Source organism: Pleuronectes platessa, chromosome 7 (assembly GCF_947347685.1).
Source record: "Pleuronectes platessa chromosome 7, fPlePla1.1, whole genome shotgun sequence".
Taxonomy (NCBI): domain Eukaryota; kingdom Metazoa; phylum Chordata; class Actinopteri; order Pleuronectiformes; family Pleuronectidae; genus Pleuronectes; species Pleuronectes platessa.
In genome coordinates, this window is record NC_070632.1 from 7,990,266 (window position 1) to 8,012,326 (window position 22,061).

Consider the following 22,061-nt stretch of genomic DNA (forward strand, 5'->3'; position numbering starts at 1 on the left):
AAAATGTAAGCAACATTTGACATTTTCCCTGTGTTTCCAAAAAATGTATGGTTTTGTGTTTGGTGTTCTTTTCTTGAATAATCCTTCTGTCCGGAATAAAATGAACCAGTGATTCACATGTTGACAAGCTAGGTAATTTATGGAATAAAGGAATCCTCTTTTCAGTTCCATTCCTCACTTATTCTCAGTAGTGTTCCTACTTTGAATTATATATACATTTTCCTCAGATGAACGGGTTATTTACTGTTTTCTAATCGAGTGAAAAGGAGCTTAGCATACAGAAGAGTTATTGTTGTTTAAAAATAAATAAAATAAGTGCTACAATAACAAAAATTGCAATTTCCATATGATGAATCATCCAGTCCTGTTTCAAAGAGAAAAATGAGACAGAGGGCAAGAGAGCACTGAGGGGAAAAGTGGCAGAAGTTAAAAATGTTAATTGGTGTGATAAGCAAGGGTGAGGCAGCAGAGGGAAGGGAAGGAAGCAGCGTGGCAGACAGTCAGACAGACAGACGGACAAGGCTGTGTGAGGAAGGCCTGTGTTTGCGTGACAAGGTGAAACGGAGGAAGAGGGAGGGAAAGGAGAGCCGGAGCCATCATGATCCAAATAGTCGAAAATAATAAAATTCCACACAGATAAGCAAGATTTTCCCCCTTGGCCCGACCGGCTGATTCAGCAACTCCTGCTCCATAGAGCCGGTTGGGGCTTCTCTCAGAGCCGGGGGAACAGGGAGGAAGAGGCAGGGGTTCACAGCCCCCCCCCCCCCATTCCATCCTGTACTCGTCTCCTCCGCCACCACCCAAGCCAGAAACACACAGTCAGACATAACCCCAGAGAGTCTATTGTTAAGCAACAAGGAGTCAAGAACTGATAGCAGATGAAGCGAAGCTGTGGCGCGAGAAGCTGTGCAGCAAAACGTTGCCATCTAGTGTCAGTCACACAGAGAGGAGAGTCAGACTTGGCCGGAGCTTCCATCTCATAACCTCTCTCACTACAGCCGTTTCTTTCTCTCCCCTTCCTTTTCAGCTGTGTCACGACTCCTTCATGTTTGCCACTCAGTCTCCCCTTGTGTTTGTTTGTCTCTCCCTCTCTCTCTCACTGTTCTCGTTCCCTTCGAGTGATGCCTTCCCCGTGGATCAAGCCAGGGTCGAGAAAGCAACAGAAAGAAACACAGGAAATGAGCAATTTGAACGAAGCTACCACTTATTCTACAACTGTTGGTCCAGCCCCGTATCTTGTTTTGTTCTGTGGCCGCCGGGTCGGGACTTTGCTGAGGGAAAAAAAAAGTTGCCGGTGCATCTGGTTCACTGTAATGCCGCCAGGGTCCTGGGCCCAGGAGAGAACCTTGACGCCTTTTTTACTACTTTTATGTAAACGCGGCCACCAGGCACATAAACTTTAGTACAGACTGAGAGCTGTTTGTGTGTGTATAAGAGAGCTACCTTTGATATGTCCCCACAAGCGCAGGGGATTTAAAATATATGGGTAAGTCAACATGGACCATTTTTGGACCTCGTAAGAAAGGAGGGTTATAAAAGGTAAAATAATACATCACCACACTGGGCTTGTTCAATTCAAATTTTACTACCTTAAAAGCATGTTGGATTTGTGCACATTACTCTCCTCAGTTGTGGCCAAAAAGAGTTACCGCAATCAAAACAGTGACATCACTTGTTTATATGTAAGCAAAACTCGCTGCTCACTTCATGACAGTTAATAGTCGTCATCGGGACAACACCTTGGACCATCTGTGTCCCTGTTCTCCCCCTCATTCTCTCATCATCCACTCTCACTGCTCTCACCCCCATGCAGGCTCGGCTGTGACAGTATGAAGTCAGCAGTTGTCTACACAGACTGCTGAATGGAGTTTGTGTGGAATCTGTATAACAACTCCCCACTTATGACGATGCTTAAAGACTGTTGATGCACCTGGAATTCTAATCTCTGTGTGATTTTTATAAACTGTTTATCGACTCTGAAACAAAAGATAACTCATGTGGATTTTTTTATTTAAGAATGCTTGCGAGCATCCCACAGGTGCCTGGACGTGCCATGCGCTGCCCAACACACAAACACCGCTGCTCCTCCCTCCCGACCTCCTCTGAACACAAATGTCTGAGATTCCTTCTGTTACACGCAGAAGGAATCTCAGCTTTTCAATAACCTGACAGAGAACCTTCACGTCTCCAAAATAACCTCCTCTGTTCTGAAAATCAAGTTAGGAATATGTTCCTAATTTTCTAAGGCAATTTTCCACATTTTCCTTCCAAACTATTCCCTTTAACACAATTGGAAGAACGACCCCAACTAGCAAATTAAACTTTTCTAAATCCTGTACGCAATGTACAGTAAGATGACCATTGTTTGGACATTGGTACGTTAACAGGAAAATAAGGCACTGAACTGGATCATTCAGAAATGCTGAGACCGGTCAGACATCCCATTCATATATTCACAGCGTCACCCTCCAGGAGCTTTCAACATGCACTCTGAGCACTCAGCCCAGTGAGGTGCTGCCGCTGGCACCAGGCAGCAGAGCTCGTTTGCAAACTAGCTGCTACTCCAGAGAATGAAAATACCTCCTCCTCGCCACAGCCTTTTCATTTTCATGCCAGGCAGAGGGTTCTTTATCGTAAAAGTGAGACTGCCGGTAATGCTGCCGAACAATGACCGAAAACATCCAAAAATGTTCCATATTTCAGAAGTGGACTGCTTTTTCTTTTGTGAAAAGAACAGATTGGGGTTACAAAAGGTTTTCAAACGAAGGCAAAGTTTAACTGGAAATGGAGGCATGGTGAATTTCAGCAGTGAGATGGGCCAAGAGAATTTAATAAGGGTAAACCACAGGGTCTGACATGCATTATGAACATGGTCCGATTGTTCAGCCTTCTTCACTACCAGACACATCCTGATTTTGATCCAAGTCAAATCCGACAGGTTTTCCTACAAATAAAGCTGCTTTGACCTGCCTATTAGGTGCTAGAATATTTAGGAAACCAGAGGAAAATGTTTCTACACAAAAGGCAAAGTGAAGAAAGAAATCTAATCACACCTACTGTATATGAAGTCATGTCTACGAGAAGTCAAGAAGTTTAGGGCAGGGTCATATTTTCCACCATCAGCCATTTAAAGCATCAGATAGATGGAACAGTATGGGTTCACTGCAAAAATCGGATACTAGTGTTACCCCGAGCGTAGCGGCTAGACTTAGCCCTCGGCTTGTCATAGCGGTGCATGAAAGCAGTCTGACTCGAAATACACACATTGAAGTGCAGCCAGACCTAAAGGCAGTCTGATAGACTCAAGTCTTTTCATTTTGTAGTGCTGTTTTTGTCACCCAACCACCACCCTTGTCTAACACACACACACAAACACATTCACACAGTCTCTTCCCCTCTCCCCCTGATCGCTTTGCCCCGTCTCTGGACCTCCCCGCTCTGGCATGACTCCATCATGCCCTTAGTCACCTCCCCAGCTCACCCCTCGCAGCCCCTCATGCACACATGCACACTTTCCCACACACAGTGCAAATTTCACACATGCAGACGCTTTTTATTCCCCCCCAAAATTGGGGTCCCCCTTAAGCCTGAGGAAAATGGCCGTCACGGAACCCCGCTAACGGGAGGCCTCCCCTCAACCACAAACCAAGAGTAAGGAATGAGAGAGAGAGCAAACATATTACTGCTGCAATATTAGCTGATGGAGGGAGAGGGGGGGAGGAAAGGATGAGGGTAGAACGGGGGGACCGCGATGTGAGCATCGACCCGCAGAACACTCTCCCACATGTGGAGTCAATTAGGAACAATCTTGTTTTCTACCCACCGCTGAAAAAGAAAGGAGGGTTTTCTGGGGCTCTGAATGCGAGTGTGTGTGTGTGTGTGTGTGTGTGTGTGTGTGTGTGTGTGTGTGTGTGTGTGTGTGTGTAAGAGAGAAGGAGAGAGGTAGGAAAGGGGAGTTGAGAGAGCATGTTTTTCCAAAAACCTGCCAGAGAAATAGGCCGGATATTCGGTTTTATATCAAGTAATTTTAAGAACAAAGAGCCTGCATCTCAGCATTTCTACTCGCTGTCCACCGACAAATGAGCATGACTTCAGAAAACCACAACGTGATTGCAACTAAAGAGCGTATGACACTCAAGGAAAAAAAAAAAACCAGTCTTCCCCCGGGGCTCGACATGCATGGATGATGCACACATGTCACAGATGTGTACGACAGTGCGTGTTGTTCTGCATCCTCGCACCTATCATTGTCGTGTGCGTCTGGTGAGACAAAAGCATCACTAGTGACTCAGCCGGGAATTACATACGTACACAAAATCACAGGCCACTTCCGTGGTGTCAGACAAGAGGAAGTCTCTCCCTTCAAAGATTCATGACCACTTCAATTATGTATCCTCTTTCAAATTGTCGTATTTAGACAATTTTCATTATTCATCCGTTTCAAGATTGATGGCTCCCCGTCGGGGCGGCGGTGGGAGCATTACAGCGTAAACGAGCGTCTACACCTCTGTTGATTTATCTGGGTAAGATCAAAATGACAGGCGCAAAACAAAGGCCCCTTGCTTTCCACATTTGCATCAAAGGTGCATTAGGACTGGGACTTGTTTTTGACATTTTGAAGGGAGGTTTGTTTGATTTTAAAAAGACTAACAGACTTCAAACCTTGGCGAAACTCAGCAGGGAATGGTCCTTCCTGACCCAACGCTCACCTCAATCACAGGTGTGAAGGCAACAGCCATGAGTCTAGGCTGTGACTCCACCATCAGGAATGACTCTTCAAACACACAGACACCAACACACACTAAGTGCACATGATTGCTCACATCCCATCTATGGCAGGACGCACGGAGAGGAGTGCTTTACCAGATGATGACCATATCTCAATATTTCCTGTAATAAGTCTGGCATGTAACCAAAGATGACCTTTCACCCTCGGGCCTTGCAACAACCCAGACTGCCGCTTTCTCAAGAGGGCAGCCAGAGTGTGTGAACCACAGGGGAGAGAAACGCAAGGTAGCGCTGTGTGATTAGTGTGTGTCTACACACAGCAAGTGTGTGTGTGCATCACATGCGTTCTCATGAGAACAAGGGAAAGAAATGGCAGGTAGAGCAAAGAGAGTAAAGGTTAATTTGTATCGGTCCGTGTGCACACCGATCTGGATTTTTGTTGTACCTGTATGTATGTATGTATGTATGTATGTGAGAAAGTATCAAGTCACTTTCAAAGCACACCTGCCCCTCGGGGGACAGATCAACTAACCCATCGAACCCACCTCACAAAGCTCCCCCCCCCCCTTCAAAACTTCCCCAAAGCTGACACAAAACCTCAAGGTCATCAAAATGTCCTGTCCTCCTTGGTGTTGTGTTTAAAAGTGCAGCCGGCATAAAGAAACAAAAAACAGAAAGAAAAAAAAATATATCGTCAGCTTGGTGTTGAGAGTGACTTATTGTGGAGAGGTCTCCATCTCCCACTGTGTACTGGTTAAGAGTCAATTGCATGATGCAACTCAAACAACACACTGGAACTAGGAGGTTACGGGTGTGTGCATGTGTGTTTGCGTGTGTGTGTGTGTGATCTTACCAGCTGAATGTAAGCTACTTTATAGTCGGGCTGCTTCACCTTCTGGTTAAGATGATTCCTCTTCTTGTTGGAGCCTGTGAAACCCAAAGAACAGAATGTATCTCATTTGTTTGAAAACAGGAAAAATTAAACAAAAGAAACTTCTGGTTTGTGAGGGAGCCGCCATGTGGGACAGAGTGATGATGATGATGACATTCAAGAATACGGTGAGAGTCGGGTGAGGCACCATGACGTTACACCATGAGAGAGGAGGAAATTTGTCATCTTGTAAAGACTCTGCTACACTTTTTCTCCAGAGGAGGCTTGCCCTTTAAAATCTCAAGTTATTTTGGGTCTTGGCAGGCAACGCTGCAAACGATCGAGCAGGACGGTCTTAGTGTTTTTTGCATGAATTTAATGAACTAACTCAAACTGAAGGTGTCTATTCACTGGATGACACAATGCAGACATTTCCAATTGAAAACAGCTTTAATAAAAATATATATCAACAACAAGTCAAGGAGTTAACCAGCTGATCCTCAGAAAATTGAATCAAATAATTTTGATAATCAATTCGTCATTTTTTTAAGTCAAAATAGAAAACATTAGATGTTTCCAGAAGTAGAAAATTGAAGTATTTGCCTTGTTTTAAATTAATCCTTAATTAAATCATATATTTTATATAGTGATCATCATTATTTTCTGACGCTATGAAGACCAAATAAATCCTCCACAGTAGTTGCCAGATTTATGATAATGTCATTTTTGCCACATTGCCCAACTGAAGATGACATCAGCAAAAATCATTAGAATCACATGTCTGATTCCTACCAACAGTTATTTGTTAATTTACTTTCATTTCCCTTCCGAACAGAGGAGACTCTGTGAGTCTGATCTTGTTGACAATGGAAAGCAGGTTAACCTCTTTCCCAACTGGGGATGATAATGATGACATCATCCTCTCTCCTGTCAGACCTCTCCCAGTCTGGGAGAGCGGGGTCTCGGGGAGATGCCGAGTGTGTGTGTACGTGTGAGGAAGCAGCTTCAGTTCAAATAAATCACAAACTAATGCTAACAAAACTTGTTTCAGGCAATCTTTATGCCAAAAGCTCCAGGTTTCATTGATGGATAATGACGGGAGCATCAAACAGTTTGTGCTCTCGGACTCTAATCTCAATGAGACCCCGGTGGTCAAGTCAACAGGCCCTCTGAGTAACTGCCATATCCATGGGAACGGTTTATGACATGAAAAACAAGGGAAACATTCCACTGTAATGAGTCATTTGTGTGTATTGTGCGTGTATGTGTGTGAGTATATGCTGTTGTGTGTGTGGTACATGTAGCTAGTAATCACTAGCCAAGCAGCCCACTGCTCAGGGAAAGCCCTGAGCAGGGTTGTAAATCCCCCCCCTCCACGCCCCTGTGGCTAACTGGAGGCCCCTGTGTGGGTGGGAGACAGAGGTAACGAATTGTGTGTGCCTGTGTGCGTTTATGTCTCGCAATCGGAGTGTGGAAGATTCTGGTTTATAGCCATTGTTGGGGACATTTTGGCAGATCCTCACAACTTAAAAAGGGCTGTTTCAGTGTTAAGACTTGGGTTCAGGCTTCAGGGTTATTCATAGGAGGAGTGATGTAAGGTGTGTGTGTGTGTGTGTGTGTGTGTGTGTGTGTGTGTGTGTGTGTGTGTGTGTGTGTGTGTGTGTAAAAGGAAATCCACAGGGAAGTGCTGCAACCTATGAAACAGCAAGGTAAGATCCTGCGCTGCCCCCCCCACCACAAAAAAAACACACACACACCTTGAAAAGGTACAACATGTGTTTCTCTTACTCCGTGTAGCCCTTTCCTAACACATACAGACACACAGACAGACCTTTCATAAAACAGTCGCAAACGCAAGCACAATTTCTCCTACTTTGAGATTGCGGTTTGGCAGCTGGCTATCACGTTACAAATCCCAGGCCGGAGGGGTAACCATGGCAACTCCTTCCAAAATACCCCCGCCGCCCATGGAGGGGAAAAAAGGGTCGTTTGCGCCCCTCGCTCCTTCTCTGCCTGTTCCTGTCTTTATGTTGCCAATGAAGTGGAACTCCTGACGCAAACAGGGATACCTTCTCTGACGCAGCTGGGGATCACCGGGGGCCCTGAGCCGCCCTTTCTTCTCCATACCCCTCTAGCACAGAACGCTCAACGCTTTACTTACACCCACTCTCCCAAGGGGCTTTCCTTTTCCATCTTTTAATGACACAACCCTAATAAACAGCCTTAATGGGTCTTCCACCGTGGAGGCTGCGCTCAGATAGGCGCCTCTCTCCTCCTCCCTCCACGTCTCCTTCCCAGTCTCTCCTCCAGAGGTAGAGGGGGCTCCTCGTGGCCCTTCAGGCGCAGGATAGAGGGGGCATGTGGCTCCTCTTCTCAGCCCATTCCGTCTTGTCCCTCGAACTTCAAACCATCTATATGTCCTCTTCTTCTGTGAACTTGCAAATTCCTAGACTTGCACCGAGGCCTCAAATGAGTCCATGCAAACTTGAGTGGTTTCCTCACCCATAAAAAGCCAAGAGTATTATTAAGTCAATGATATAACACTGTTCTTGGCTCTGTGGTCCCTCTTAACGAGTGGGGGAAGAGGGGGCGAGACTTTGGGGTTGGGATGGGTGTGAGAGGGGACGGGGCCCTGAAGTTGTAAGTTTCTGAGTGAATAGTATGTGTTTGTGTGGAGGGAGTGTGGGGTGTCCTGGGACAGCTGGAGGCTGGAGTGCTGCAGCAGCAGATTGTCAGATAAGCAGCTGTGTTTGTTAGGGGGGGAAAAGAGAGCCAGGCACGCTAACCACTACCACAACTAGCCGCTGGAAAGCACTCCCGCTGCTGCATGTCAATGGGACGACCGTCTATAGCACTAGCTGGAATTGCTAATTGCTGCTAACCACCGCTGACACGCAGAATCAATCAGATTTTATGCTTCCACAAACAAAATCATCTTCCTGAGAATTCCATACACTATAAAACAGAATTATACTTTTATAAGGGCTATTTGGATGAAGATAACATTCGGGTTTATATTGAAAATAACCGTAATATGATGACCACATTATTAAATATTTTGTTTGTTTGTCGAGACACCTTCCATTCATTTTCAATAAAAGATAGGCCTTCTGTGTTCAGTTAAATCGCAGGATGGCTTAGCATAGAGCTCAACTTTGACGAACTTTGACCTGCAATATTAGTTTCACATTCATGTCAGACTATCTTTGGGAACAAAGGACCAGTTAAATGTCAGTTGTTAAGAGCTAGGGCTAGGTTAAAATTATGGTTAGTGTAAGCTTAGGGTTAAATTAGTTAGGGTAAGGGTGCGTCTAAGAGACAGAATCTTTGTTATGTCCCCAGAAATAAACGTGTGTACCATTTGTCCACATAATTGACCACAGCTACAGTACAACTTTAGGATTTTAATTTGGATGAATGATTGTAGGTTGGTATTTCATAGTGTTTTCACCACCACTCTAACGACACACCCTCCTTCTCAACACTTTGGACTATGTCTTTACATAGATGTACAGTCATGGTGTGTGTAATGTTTCTCCATCACTAGCTTTCCTCATCACAAGGCACTGACTCAGTTAATGAGGTCTGGATCATTAACAGCTTTTTTTTTTTTTTTTTTGCACTGCCAATTCTCAGTGCACAAAATGTGAAGTGACAAACGAAACACATTCAACAAAGATACTCAATCCACATCGTAGTCCAGACCCCTGCTAGGTTATTGTTTTCACCTCAAACAAACCAATTACGAAATCTGTTTTAAACACCTGCGTGTGTATGTATGATAGCTTTTTATTAACATCTAAAATGACATGAAGTACTCACTTTCCACTTTCACAATATTTATCCATCATCTAAACCTGCTTTACAATCAAAGAAGACATTGCAATCTCACTTTCTACCACATTGGACCTTAAAATCCAATACCTTTGACCTTTGACTTTGAACTATAAATGGTTACATCAGCAACACACCTTTAAATTGCATTGATTATGCATTGATTTTGAAATTGCCCAAGTGAACATCGTGCAACAACCTCTATTGACAACTGTCTCAATACAACAGAGCTCTGATGGCTGGGTGGGCACAAAGCTCAAGTAAATCATTTCAGTGACTGCTATCTAAGTGATTTCTCTCCACTGTCATGAAGTGATTGCTCATTGTGGGAACCAGTTCTTTGTATAATAGTGTCTCGACCTTACTGTGTTAAGTGCGTTGAGATCGAGCAGGGTGGGATTTGGTACTGTACAATTAACTGAAATGAACCCAATGGTGAGGTTTTGTTCGTTTGTTTTCACTTTCAATTGAATCTGTCCTGACAAATGTAGGTATAAAATATTTTCTAAATCAACAGTAGGTGTGAGAGTGAATGAATGGTTGGTTCTTTCGGCATGTTGGCCTTAAGTCCTACTTCCATTGATGACTCAACGGTATTGAGAGTAAAAACAAGTGTTGGGTAACAAAAGTTGCATTCTCCATCTGTGATGCATGTGTCCAGCCTTTTGATTGTTTCAGATATCTGCTCTATTGGATTAAGGTCCAGTAGCAACTTCCTGTTTTTCTCCTGATGAAGTCCTTTATTGTGTAGGCAGTGTATTCGGGGTCATTGTCTTGCTGCATGATGAAGATCTTTCTGCTCAGTCTGGATTCATTTCTCAGTAAATTGTCAGACAAATCTTTTCTGCAGCCTTCTGAATTCATCCCGCTGCTTCCATCAGGAGTTACATCATCATTCAGGATTAGTGAGCCTGTGCCAGAAGCCAAGACCCAACCTCTACCATGCTTCCCAGATGAGCTTGTATATTTTGGATCACGAGTGGATTCCTTTTTTTCCCCCCACATTACTTTGGTAGGGGTTAACCTTTGTCTCATCGGTCCATAAAAACTTTGTTCCAGAACTTTTGTGGTCCATCTATGTACGTCTTTGCAAATTCCAATCTGCCCATTGGGGTCTTGAGGTATGGTCTCTACTTTTCTGATCTCCAAGTCTTCTTCAAACGGCCATAACTTCACAAGATCTTTGACTACAGACTGTATAATAGGATCCTGCTCGACTCACACTAAATAGGTTTTAAATCCAGCCCAGTGTAATATCAACCCTTATTTTGGCTCGAGAGCAAAATAATTTATTGTCCAGTAGTACCTACACTTTTAGAAAAAATGAAAATATTAAAATTGTATGCATTAGTGTGAACCACTCCAGGTTATGTACAGTGCCTTGCATAAGTATTCACCCCCTTTGGACTTTTCTACATTTTGTCATGGTATAACCACAGATTAAAATTTATTTCATCGTGAGTTTATGTAATGGACCAACACAAAATAGTGCATCATTTGGAAGTGGGGGGAAATATTACATGGATTTCACAATTATTTACAAATAAAAATCTGAAAAGTGTTGAGTGCATATGTATTCACCCCCTTTACTGTGAAACCCCTAACAAAGATCTGGTGCGACCAATTGCATTCACAAGTCACATTTGCAAGTCACATAATTAGTAAATAGGGTCCACCTGTCTGCAATTTAATCTCAGTATAAATACACCTGTTCTGTGACGGACTCTGTGAGTTTGTTGGAGATCATTACTGAACAAACAGCATCATGAAGACCAAGGAGCTCACCAAACAGGTCAGGGATAAAGTTGTGGAGAAATATGAAGCAGGGTTAGGTTATAAAAAAAATATCCAGAGCTTTGAACATCTCTCTGAGCACCATAAAATCCATCATAAGAAAATGGAAAGAATATGGCACAACCGCAAACCTACCAAGAGGAGGCCGTCCACCCAAACTGAAGAGTCGGACAAGGAGAAAATTAATCAGAGAAGCAACCAGGAGGCCCATGGTTACTCTGGAGGAGTTGCAGAGATCCACAGCTGAGGTGGGAGAATCTGTCCACAGGACAACTATTAGTCGTCTACTCCACAAATCTGGCCTTCATGGAAGAGTGGCAAGAAGAAAGCCATTGTTGAAAGGGATCCATAAAAAATCCCGTTTGGAGTTTGCCAGAAGCCATGTGGGAGACACAGCAAACATGTGGAAGAAGGTGTTCTGGTCAGATGAGACCAAAATTGAACTTTTTGGCCTCAATGCAAAACGCTATGTGTGGCGAAAACCCAACACTGCCCATCACCCTGAGCACACCATCCCAACAGTGAAACATGGTGGTGGTAGCATCATGCTGTGGGGATGCTTCTCTTCAGCAGGTACAGGGAAACTGGTCAGAATAGAGGGAAAGATGGATGGAGCCAAATACAGGGAAATCCTTGAAGAAAATCTGATGCAGTCTGCAAAAGACTTGAGACTGGGGCGGAGGTTCATCTTCCAGCAGGACAATGACCTTGAAGATTGCGGTTCACAGACGGTCTCCATCCAATCTGACTGAGCTTCATCTTTTTTGCCAAGAAGAATGGACAAACCTTTCCATCTCTAGATGTGCAAAGCTGGTAGAGACATACCCCAAAAGACTTGCAGCTGTAATTGCAGCGAAAGGGGGTTCTACCAAGTATTGACACAGGGGGGTGAATACTTATGCACCCAACAGATGTCAACTTTTTTGTTCTCATTATTGTTTGTGTCACAATAAAATTTATTTTGCACCTCCAAAGTACTATGCATGTTTTGTTGATCAAACGGGAAAAAGTTTATTTAAGTCTATTTGAATTCCAGTTAGTAACAGTACATAATGGGAAAAAGTCCAAGGGGGGTGAATACTTATGCAAGGCACTGTAGATGTTCCTAGCTATCTGTAGTGCACAGTTATGAGAACACTCACCAAACTGTATCCTGGTGCGGACTACTCCCACAGGGACGTTATAGATCTTCTCCAGGTAGTTCTTTACATCACACTTGGTCATTCTGTCCAGAACAGACATAGAACACACGGACGGGGGGAGAGAGAGAGAGGAACAGGGGTTATTCAAGTAATCTAGCACCAGTGTATGTGGGGTATCGCGTGGTTTGAATGTGTGCGAGTTGGCAATGGAGTGAGGGAGTGTTGCAGTGGAGCACTTGCAGGGATACATGCTGGATCCCAGGCCATGAAACAACACCACATTCATGTAACTGACACCGACATAGAAATGAAAGAGCCTACTTCCACACTGCATTCCCATAAACTCAGCAGTTATATTACCTACTGTAACAGACAGGACGCTCCCCTATATGCCCATATTCAGCCTTTATTCTCTGGGCCATAAAGTGGGGAGAAGAAAAATGTGAGTGTCAGTGCTCATCCAATTAGCTGTCTGCATGTATCGATCGCAGCCGGTGAAACTCTACACAGGAAGTGAGCCTGGCACCAACTGATCCGGTGGACAAGCCCAGCTGAAGTTAGCTCACAGGGCGGCATTTGAAACAGATTGCCCCGACCAGAGGAAGAAAGGCTTTTAACTGCTAATCAATCTAGCCAATTGGATTAGCCTGGTAGAAAGCACTTCCCAAATGCGTCTGACAAAGTGCTTAATAGCGACGTTGTGGTCTGACATGAGTGCCTCGGATATGGTGTGTTCTATCACCTCATACGTTTCTTTGATAGAACGGGATAATGTAACGTTGTCTATTTTTCCAGAGGACATAGCAGAATATCTGGATCTTTTGTACAAATACAAGGGCAAAGCAAACATTTGCATGAGAAAATCCCATCTGTGCACACAAAGACTCTTTGTACCTGAGATGTGAGTGATGTAATATATGTTTCCATGCAGTACAAACAATTGCCCTTTCCTCTATAATAGGCTCTTTTTTTGGCAAAGCGGATGCTGATTTAGAACGAGTACACTTCCATTTGACCAGCAAAGAAGTTAGAAAATCAAGAGAGGCAGACTCACATTTCAATACACAAGTAACTATTTCCAACATTACACAGGGCAGGATAGTTTGATGTGGTGACTGTTGAGTATGACAAGCTTATTCTACTAAATACAAACTTTAAGCCGATGCCATTGTGAGAAGAGAGAACTAAGCACTCACTGAGCTCTCTTTCTCTCTCTATATGAGACGATAATGGTTGAGGACCACTGGGAGTGAGGGTCAGGGGGTTTCTGCATCACTGTGTTAAGAAAGGTGTAAACAAACCTTTTAAGGTTTCTGTGGGCCCATTTGTCTTGCTTCACCCACCCGAGAGAGATGTATTTCCAAAGATGAAGCATGCAGATGTGTCTTTCTGCTCCATTTGCACCCACCTCCCCCCAAAACCCCTGACTTGTGTGTGCCAGAGGGCAGTGAAGCGGAGCGCGGTGACCGGGGTACTTGAGATCAAGAGAGGGAGAGAGAGAGAGTGATTGCGCTGAGAGAAGGGTTTTCCTAGAAAGCATTGGTGGGGAACTGGAAGACAGGAAAGTGGCTCGGGGACTGTAAGGTCTCCTCTGGATCATTAGCAGAGGGAACACTGATCTGATTAATGAGAACATTTTAAATCCCTGCTGCCCTTACTACTCAAATTATGCAGCTACCACACACATAGAGGTAGGATGTATGAAATAAGATGAAGTCATTTCTGTTAATCAGCACTAGATGCACATTCATGTGCTTAATTAATTGGGTGTTGGCTAGAGCGGAAAAACAAATATGAAAATGGAGAACAAACGCCAACCAAATACCATACAAATGATAAATAAATGGTATAATAAGATATTTGCTTTATTAATAAATGTACCGGATATTAATATTATTACTGATCTATCAATCATCAAGTCCAAAAAACCTTACACAAAAGAATAGCCTTAAGAGTTTTTCAGAGCCCATGATGTCACCTACAATCAGTCCAAAAGCTTTGAACGACAGAAAAGGAACAGAAGACGAAGCTGATACCAAGAATATTTGACAGATATGTGAAGAAAAACAAAAAATGAAAGGCACGATTATTCAGTTATCAGAAAGAGTTTCAGATTTTGGTTGCAGCTCTATTGGAAAACACCCACACACATGAATAGTGTGCAGTACATTTACAGGGGTTACATTACACAGCTTTTCCCCTCCAACCTTAGTAAATTCATGACTCCCATCTCAAATACAAACTGGAATCCAGATTGAGAGGAAGCCTTGGGCTGACAGCGGAGGAGAAAATGTCAAGTTAAGCGTGTACATAAACAAGACTAAACTTAGACAAAGGGCGCGGTGTCTCCAATAGTGATGCAGGCAGCATCTGATCATCATCCCAGTATAAACAACCATCTGACTCCACAAGCTAACCTTTCACACTTCTGCCTTTTAGGAAGAATGAAAACCTGTCTACAGCAACTGCCAGGGCTAGAGAAATCGTTCCTCAGCAACTGGTATATATTTATACACAAACACACATGCTACAAAGATTCCTCGCCCAAGATGATGAAAGAACTCTAAACACAAACCTAGAAAGGCATCAGATGACGCAGGCGATGGATTAGTATCAATTATGGTTGGTTGTTGCCGAGCAAGTTTAATAACAGGCATGCTGGCATTATTGGCAGAAAACAATTTATAATGATATATTGTTCTGTATTGTTCAGGGGGAGGCGTACAAGGGAGATATAACACCTGAATGTGATATCAAGTTATCTGAAACAAACCCGTCGCTGAAGGGATACGGCACCGATGAGGAAATGGGGTAAACTTGATGCCTTTGTTGAGCTCCTCTGTGACAAAGTTGTGTTTGTGTGCGAACAAGAGACGATAGAGCAGATTCATCATTCTTCAGATTCATTTATACTCTTCCGTCTTCTGTCCGCCTTCCTCTGCACTGGACTTACATGCTCCTGGAAGTCCCATTCTCAAATGTGGGCTAACACTGCCCAAGCCAAGAAGATCATGAGTATCAGTTCCAGTAGTTTAAGGAGGTCCATTTACACCTGTGCTCCCAAAGCATTCGAGAGAAGTAGGTGAAAGGGCTCAGTTGGAAAATTGCAAAGACGGGACAGAGGCAGCTTTGACAGCGCTTGACAATAAGGACAGTGAATGAATTCTGGAAGCTCAGAGACGACTGTACGCCACTTGTCTATTAATGTGCTGGTGCTAAAAGAATGTCTGCCAGGTGAATGGGTGGTGCCTCTGTTGTACATAAAGGATGTCCTATATAGCCACCCACTCAATGATCTTTAACCACAAATGATATATAAACAACATGGACAGGAAACACTAAGCAGATCAGGCTTTTTGGCTGTATAAAGTTTGCAGGTGCCAAAACCCCCCCTTTTTTTATGTAAGAAAATAAGAACATAAGTTTTCATGGTCATCCTTCAAAAAGGTGACTCAAAACTCACCTTTTAAAATCTGCAATTCATCTGCGATTTATTTAAGTAACTGTCTTTTAACTAATATAATGTTGCCTTGTTGTTAGTGTCAGTGTTTTTACCATGTTAAGTGCCTTTGAGTACCTTTAAAAAGCATTATACTAATCAAATGTATTATTATTATTATCTAAGCTGCTTATCATTACAATCATGTTGTAGTAATGGTGCTTCATTCTTATGTATTAACTGAATGCCATTCCACAGTCATTGGACATTTGCTTAAAATATCTACAGCAAAATATGGGGGTGCTTTTGTCATGTCTTCTTGTTTTAAGACGAGCATCACTTTGTATGCGGATGATTCAGTGACCATCGGGCTTCTTGTGGCTGCTATGAATCCTCCTTGGAAAGGCTGCTTGTTTTAGCAACTTGACTTGGCAAACCACTGGAAGGCTTTTAATGGGGCTGCTTGTTTGATAGAAACTGGGCTGCATGCACATTTGGGCTTTTTGTGGTGCCTTTTTGGTTGGCAGATCAACTTAAGTATTACAAGGAAAGGGGAAGGGAAGAGAATGCGGCCACACACTGTGTTTCCACTATATGCATTTTGCAGTGGCTGTCCACTGCTCTGTGGACCGCTTTTAATATCAATCGACAGATACAAGAAGTGCCTGGAAGAGGGCGAGAGAGATAGAAGAGAGAGAGAGAGAGAGAGAGAGAAGATAGAGAATGGTAGATCTGACTGACATTAAGTAAGTTATTTCTATTATCTATTAATACTGACTCCAACTGCCAGTGTACTATGCACATATATCACCCAGGTGCCTAGACTGCCCCATGGACACACAACATACATTGATGCAGTGTCGCAGCCTTTACTGCAGTTTGGAAGAACCTCATTCCTTCAGCACCTCCTCTGAAACTATCTGGTTTCTTTTTCCTGTTTGTTGATTTACATAACGTGGACCTGATAACTCCTATTTAAACCTGACGCAGATGTTAATTTGTCGATTTCTTTACAGAATAAGCTGTGTGAAATGTTCTTTAATCAGCAATTACTGCAAAATTATGTAAAGGTAAAGTTAATATTATGACGACATACAGAGAGTACAAATGCATCCGCAAAGAGGAACACATTGAAAGAAAGCACGCTTTGCAAACTGTGGTCTCGTAATACGCAAGGCTGCGTAATAAGCCTCTCAGACTTAATATTACGTGTCACCTTTATTAACACAATGCAGAATAAACATCCACGGTACACAAAACAAATATGTACGTAGTCATACGCACAACATCAAAGTGCATTATGTCAGACCGGCTTAGTGGTGAGAATGAAACAGGAGTTGTTTTCTGCACAGATGAAAGGCAAAAAAGAAAGCCGCTCTTCATTGTCAGCCTGCCCCATTGTCAGGTTTGGGTTAAGAAACGCACACTCATTTCTTTAACCCTCCCATCTACACGGACAATACATGAACAGAAGTTGCTCAACACTAAGTATCAAGATCATAATAGCAGACTTTGTTTAGAGGGAAAGCCATTGAGGAACCTGAGACTTTGGGAGGGACGAGACAGTTGAGAAGCTGAGAGTATAAGAGCAGCGTGTGAAGGATTAGATTATTGTTCAGTTTTGGGTTTGACAAAAGAACAGAAACAGATCAAAGACCGGGTCACCAGCAGTCAGTAAACTGCTCACAGAGGGACGGGTCAGCAAAGACCCGACAGTTGGTTATACTGCTCGAGTGGCTCGCTAAATGACTGCCTACGACATAAACTGAGGTTAATTAGCGGGAAAAATTACCCGGTTCCCAACTAGAGCCATGTGTTTATGACGAGGAACAGAAGCTGGAGTGATCAGGACGTTGTTTGGTCCAACAGGTACTGTACAGTTGTTAAAATGCAAAGACGATTCGAGCAGCTGTGGAGCCGGGTGAGTGTGCTCAAGTCTGATCACAGTGAGAAACCGCAGCACGGTCTGGTTTCATTGTTATTAGACAGGAAAGAAGCATGAAATGTGACTGCGTAGTAGAGTGAACACAACGTCCAGTGTTGTATTATTTTCTTTGCGTGTGCATGTGTGTGTGAGCACTGGCCTCATGCCATGCCAGGTGAGGCACAAGCCGTGCGTGGGGGAGTAAACCTCGAAATTTGATGATGTTCCTTCTGGAGCAGAGAGAAAATTCTAACACGGTACAAAAGGTTTGAGAACAATCAAAAAGACAAACAAATACTTCCCTCCAGCAGGTACAAAGTGAATTATGGGCGAACAGAGCCCAGGTGTCCCACACAACAAGTGCCAAAAAGGGATTGGCTCTGGATGCGTTGCAAAGTGTTTACGAAAAGCACAATAAACAGCAGCGCCCAGGGTTGAGAGGGAGGGAGAGGACAGAGAAAGACGTGTACAGATGATAGCAAGAAAAGGAGAAAGAAAAAAAAGAGAGAAGGCGAACAAGACACACAACCATGGTTATCTACTCCCAGGTGTCACGGAGATAAAGGCCACGTTGTGTTGTGGCCCTGAGAACGCCGACATCGCCACTTCTCATTAACAGCTGCTCGGCGCTACAACTTACCCACGCCTACGCCGCCTACCCTCAACAGTCATAACTGCAACAGCTTTCACTGCCGTACTGACTCAGACTCATCAATAAGCTGGGAGTGGGAGTGATAATTGGTGTGTCTCACTGTCTCAGCGTCCGTTCACTACATTGTGTGTTTGAGAAGTAAAACATAACAGTGTTTCAAGTGCACACCGAAGCCCCAGCAGCATATCAATCAGCCATGCACCTCTCCCAAGCATCAAAGACTGCAAGTTAAAAAAAAGAACCTTACACACCCTTATAAACACACACGCACCCTGCACTTACCCACTTTTGTGCATACATACACAAAGACTCACACTATTCTAACAAACTGACTCACCCACACTGACGAGTGCATGCACGCGCACACACACACACACGCACACAATTACATAAGCACCCTAGGAGTTTGGCAGAGAAGAGGCAAGAATCAGAGTGGGAGGCCAGGCACCTGGATGAACAGATTATGGTCTAAACCCCACCAGAGACACATAGATGATCTGCCTCAAACTTCAATTTTTCTCCCCAGTGTGGGCTCTGGGCCTCACATCGCCGGAGGAACACTGCGAACCTCAGTGACCTTGGCTGGCGGAGGTAGTCAAAAGCAGTTCATCACTACTAAGTGCTGACTGGGTCGGACCTCCTGTTGCGTTTTTTGACAGAATGTGCACCGTCTTGCATGCATGTGTGCTTGCGTGTGTGTTACATACACACACGTAAGTGTTGTAGAGCGATCAAAAGCATTGTGATGTGCTTTCACATTTTGTGGCTTGTCCGAGTGATTGATGATTCACATCTCACTCTGTTCCACCCCACCTGAACCTCGACTGCAGCGCCAAACAAAGCCACGGTTGACCTGACTTCACACCATGCTGCTTTTTTCACAAGTCATTGTTGCAACCCAGCTCATTAAAGACAGCCATAAGTTTGTAAGAACTGTCTGTACTGTTGAGGCCGGACCCTCAGATGTCTGTTCTTGAGGCAGTCACGCCACCTGGTGGCCAACTCCAGGTGCACATTACTCATCCGGCAACACTGCTTCAGTGCCAGTAAATACAACTTACTGCACCTAAAATGTAAACTACAGTTTGTTCCCTGTATAATAAAGCCTCATATTACTGACTCATATTAATGACTCATATTAAACTACAAAAGTTACAATGGTAACAAACGACAATAAGTTAGAGGCAAAATATAATAGCAGCACAATAATCCAATTTACATCATATGTTACTGTTGGCCGTAGGACAATAAAAGTATCCATAAATTTTCTACTGCCACTGTCAGTCTGCTCACTTGCCCTCTCTCGCCAAACGTGGGTAAACATGAGTGTTCTTCAAGCAAGACACTATAAACACGTGCTCATGGCTGCAATGATAACACTGGTAATGAGTTAACTACATGTTTGATCAAGAAGTGGATTGGTAGTAAAATGAAGACGGTAAATCAACACTTACTCCATTGGGATGCGAAACTGGACAGTGTCAGGGGGCTGCTCTTTCCCCGGCCTCACCAGGGTCAGGAACCACTTGGGTCTGAAGATTCTCAGCTGGGGGTTGCCCAGCTGGAAGAGAGGGTACCTGAAAGGAGAGGGAGACTCTTATCATCTTCTACAGTTTCCATCTTAGACGTACTGTAGTAAATCAAACAATCACACTCACAACTGCTGAGATATTTGATTTATAACCAATTAATTGGTAGTCATACAAATGTCTTCCAAATATATTTTGTTTGCAAGGACAAATCTGTCAGAAGAAAATAGCACCAGGTGTTTCTTTCAAGGAATTTCGTTTTAAAGGATTGGCCATCATGTCTTTACAAGGTTATATGTATCTGTTCTAGAAAGGTATTTACAGCCGTCGTTGTAAATTTGTATTTGTGTTTCCTTTCACATTTGTTTTGATTAACAGAGGAGGACAGCCCCCATTTAATTAAATAGACATGTGTGGACAAGGCTCAGAGCAGCTAGGTGACTCCTGGATAGAAAAACAAATGCATAGGCCTCCGTGCTCATACTGTCATGGAACAGAAATGAAGAACAACCAACCTACTCTCAGCTGTAAATCAGTGCTAGCTTGTTTATGACCTGTCTGATCATGTAAGTGCTCCTCTACTAGCCCCAGCCAGACGTCACTGTATTGATGCTGGAGTGTTCCCACATGGAAAGCATTTCATTCGATGAGTACCATGTATTTTTTTTTTACAGTACAATAAACATGTCCTTCAATGCATCCCTGAAGAATAACTGTCCTGATCCAGTAGGCAAGTAAAACTATAAACACGTGACCTGCTTCATTACCTGCAGACGATTATATCTACTGTGCGTGCTGCGTGTTGTTTTTAGCATCACAAGCTAACGGTGGATACACTGCTGTCGCATCACGTCCTTTGAATTCAACAGTAAACACACAAGCTGCAGCTCAACACTTGCTGACAAGTGTGTGAAATAACACACTTGTCCCCCCCATTGTGTTACAATATGAGCTACGTCCATACGCAGAGCACCGCTGGACAGGCTCGTACTGGGCGATGCTAACGTTAGCTGTGTTGTGCTAGCTCCCCAAGCTGGCAGAAATTGCTGTCCCAATAAATACGTGAACTCCAACAGACGCGTCGTCGCATTTAGAAAAGGAGAAGTGAAAACGCGACACTTACAATAATCGTGTCACTGGCATCGCGGGGCCGCTTTGTTGTGAGACATAAGCTAACGGCTACTTTAGCTGTTTTGTAGTCTCTTCAAGGTTGTCAAACGCCACACGTGCGGGGATGTGCTTCCGGGAGCAATGCGCGTGCGCAGTGGAACCGAGCAGTGCCCTTGAAGAGAGGTTCAGAGTCAGCAGCTGAAATCAGAGGGTTTATTTAAAAAGTGTTGGTATCTGTAGAAACTGTTCGTGTAGCAGCAGACTGTTTGTGGCACAGAGGAAAGTTTGTAGTGAGAGAAACTGAAATTATGGGACCACGTTAATGATTTATTATTATTATTATTATTAGTAGTAGTAGTAGTAGTAGTAGTAGTAGTATTATTGATGATGATATCCATTTTTTATCTTTATACTGTAAAGATTTTGTAAGTGTCCTTATGGACCAAGAATGACAAACATTGACCAACCCATAAATATGTTGATATATACATATTGATATGTATGATATAACATTTGGCCATAGGGCCAGCCCACAACAAAATCCGAATATTGTTATCCACAGGATTCATTCAAACTCATAAGAAGTTTGTGGCAACACTATCGTGGTGAGAAGTTCTTAATCACAACTATAAACTTTCTCAAAATGTGTCAAAGTTCTCAGAGTTAAGTATTTGTTCACTTTTAATATAAATTGGAATTTGATTTAAGTACAATTGTGTTTTATGGTGTTTAAGCATCAAACAAAAAGCTTAATTCAAGCATGCACACTATATTAATCCCATTATATATTCACAGAACAGATGCATAGGTGGTTGTCAATAAATACACATCTAAGTTGTGAGATCAGTGCTGTATCATGCAAAATATGCAATTGACACCAGTCAGTTATGACTCAGATAAACCTGTAACATCATCTGAGCATGCAATATTCCCATGGATAAATGTTTCCCATTGGAACCAGCTGCTTCAATCTCATACCTGGATAACAGCGGAGCTCATATTCATTTTAAGAATGGGTTTCCATGTTGAGAATGGCCG

The 22,061-nt window shown here is 43.4% G+C and overlaps 1 protein-coding gene across 1 annotated transcript in view; it reads right to left on the bottom strand.

Annotated features, from left to right (window-relative positions):
- The window catches only part of mrpl23 (mitochondrial ribosomal protein L23), a 33,247-nt gene extending 12,076 nt beyond the window's left edge, over window positions 1-21,171 (bottom strand). The window contains exons 1-4 of the mRNA XM_053427419.1: window positions 21,037-21,171; window positions 19,839-19,961; window positions 12,370-12,452; window positions 5,582-5,655 (exon numbers count right to left, since the gene is read on the bottom strand). Coding sequence (XP_053283394.1) covers window positions 5,582-5,655; window positions 12,370-12,452; window positions 19,839-19,961; window positions 21,037-21,056 — 300 coding nt within the window. The 5' untranslated portion in view covers window positions 21,057-21,171. The remainder of the gene's footprint in view (window positions 1-5,581; window positions 5,656-12,369; window positions 12,453-19,838; window positions 19,962-21,036) is intronic.
- Window positions 21,172-22,061: the final 890 nt, after the last annotated feature.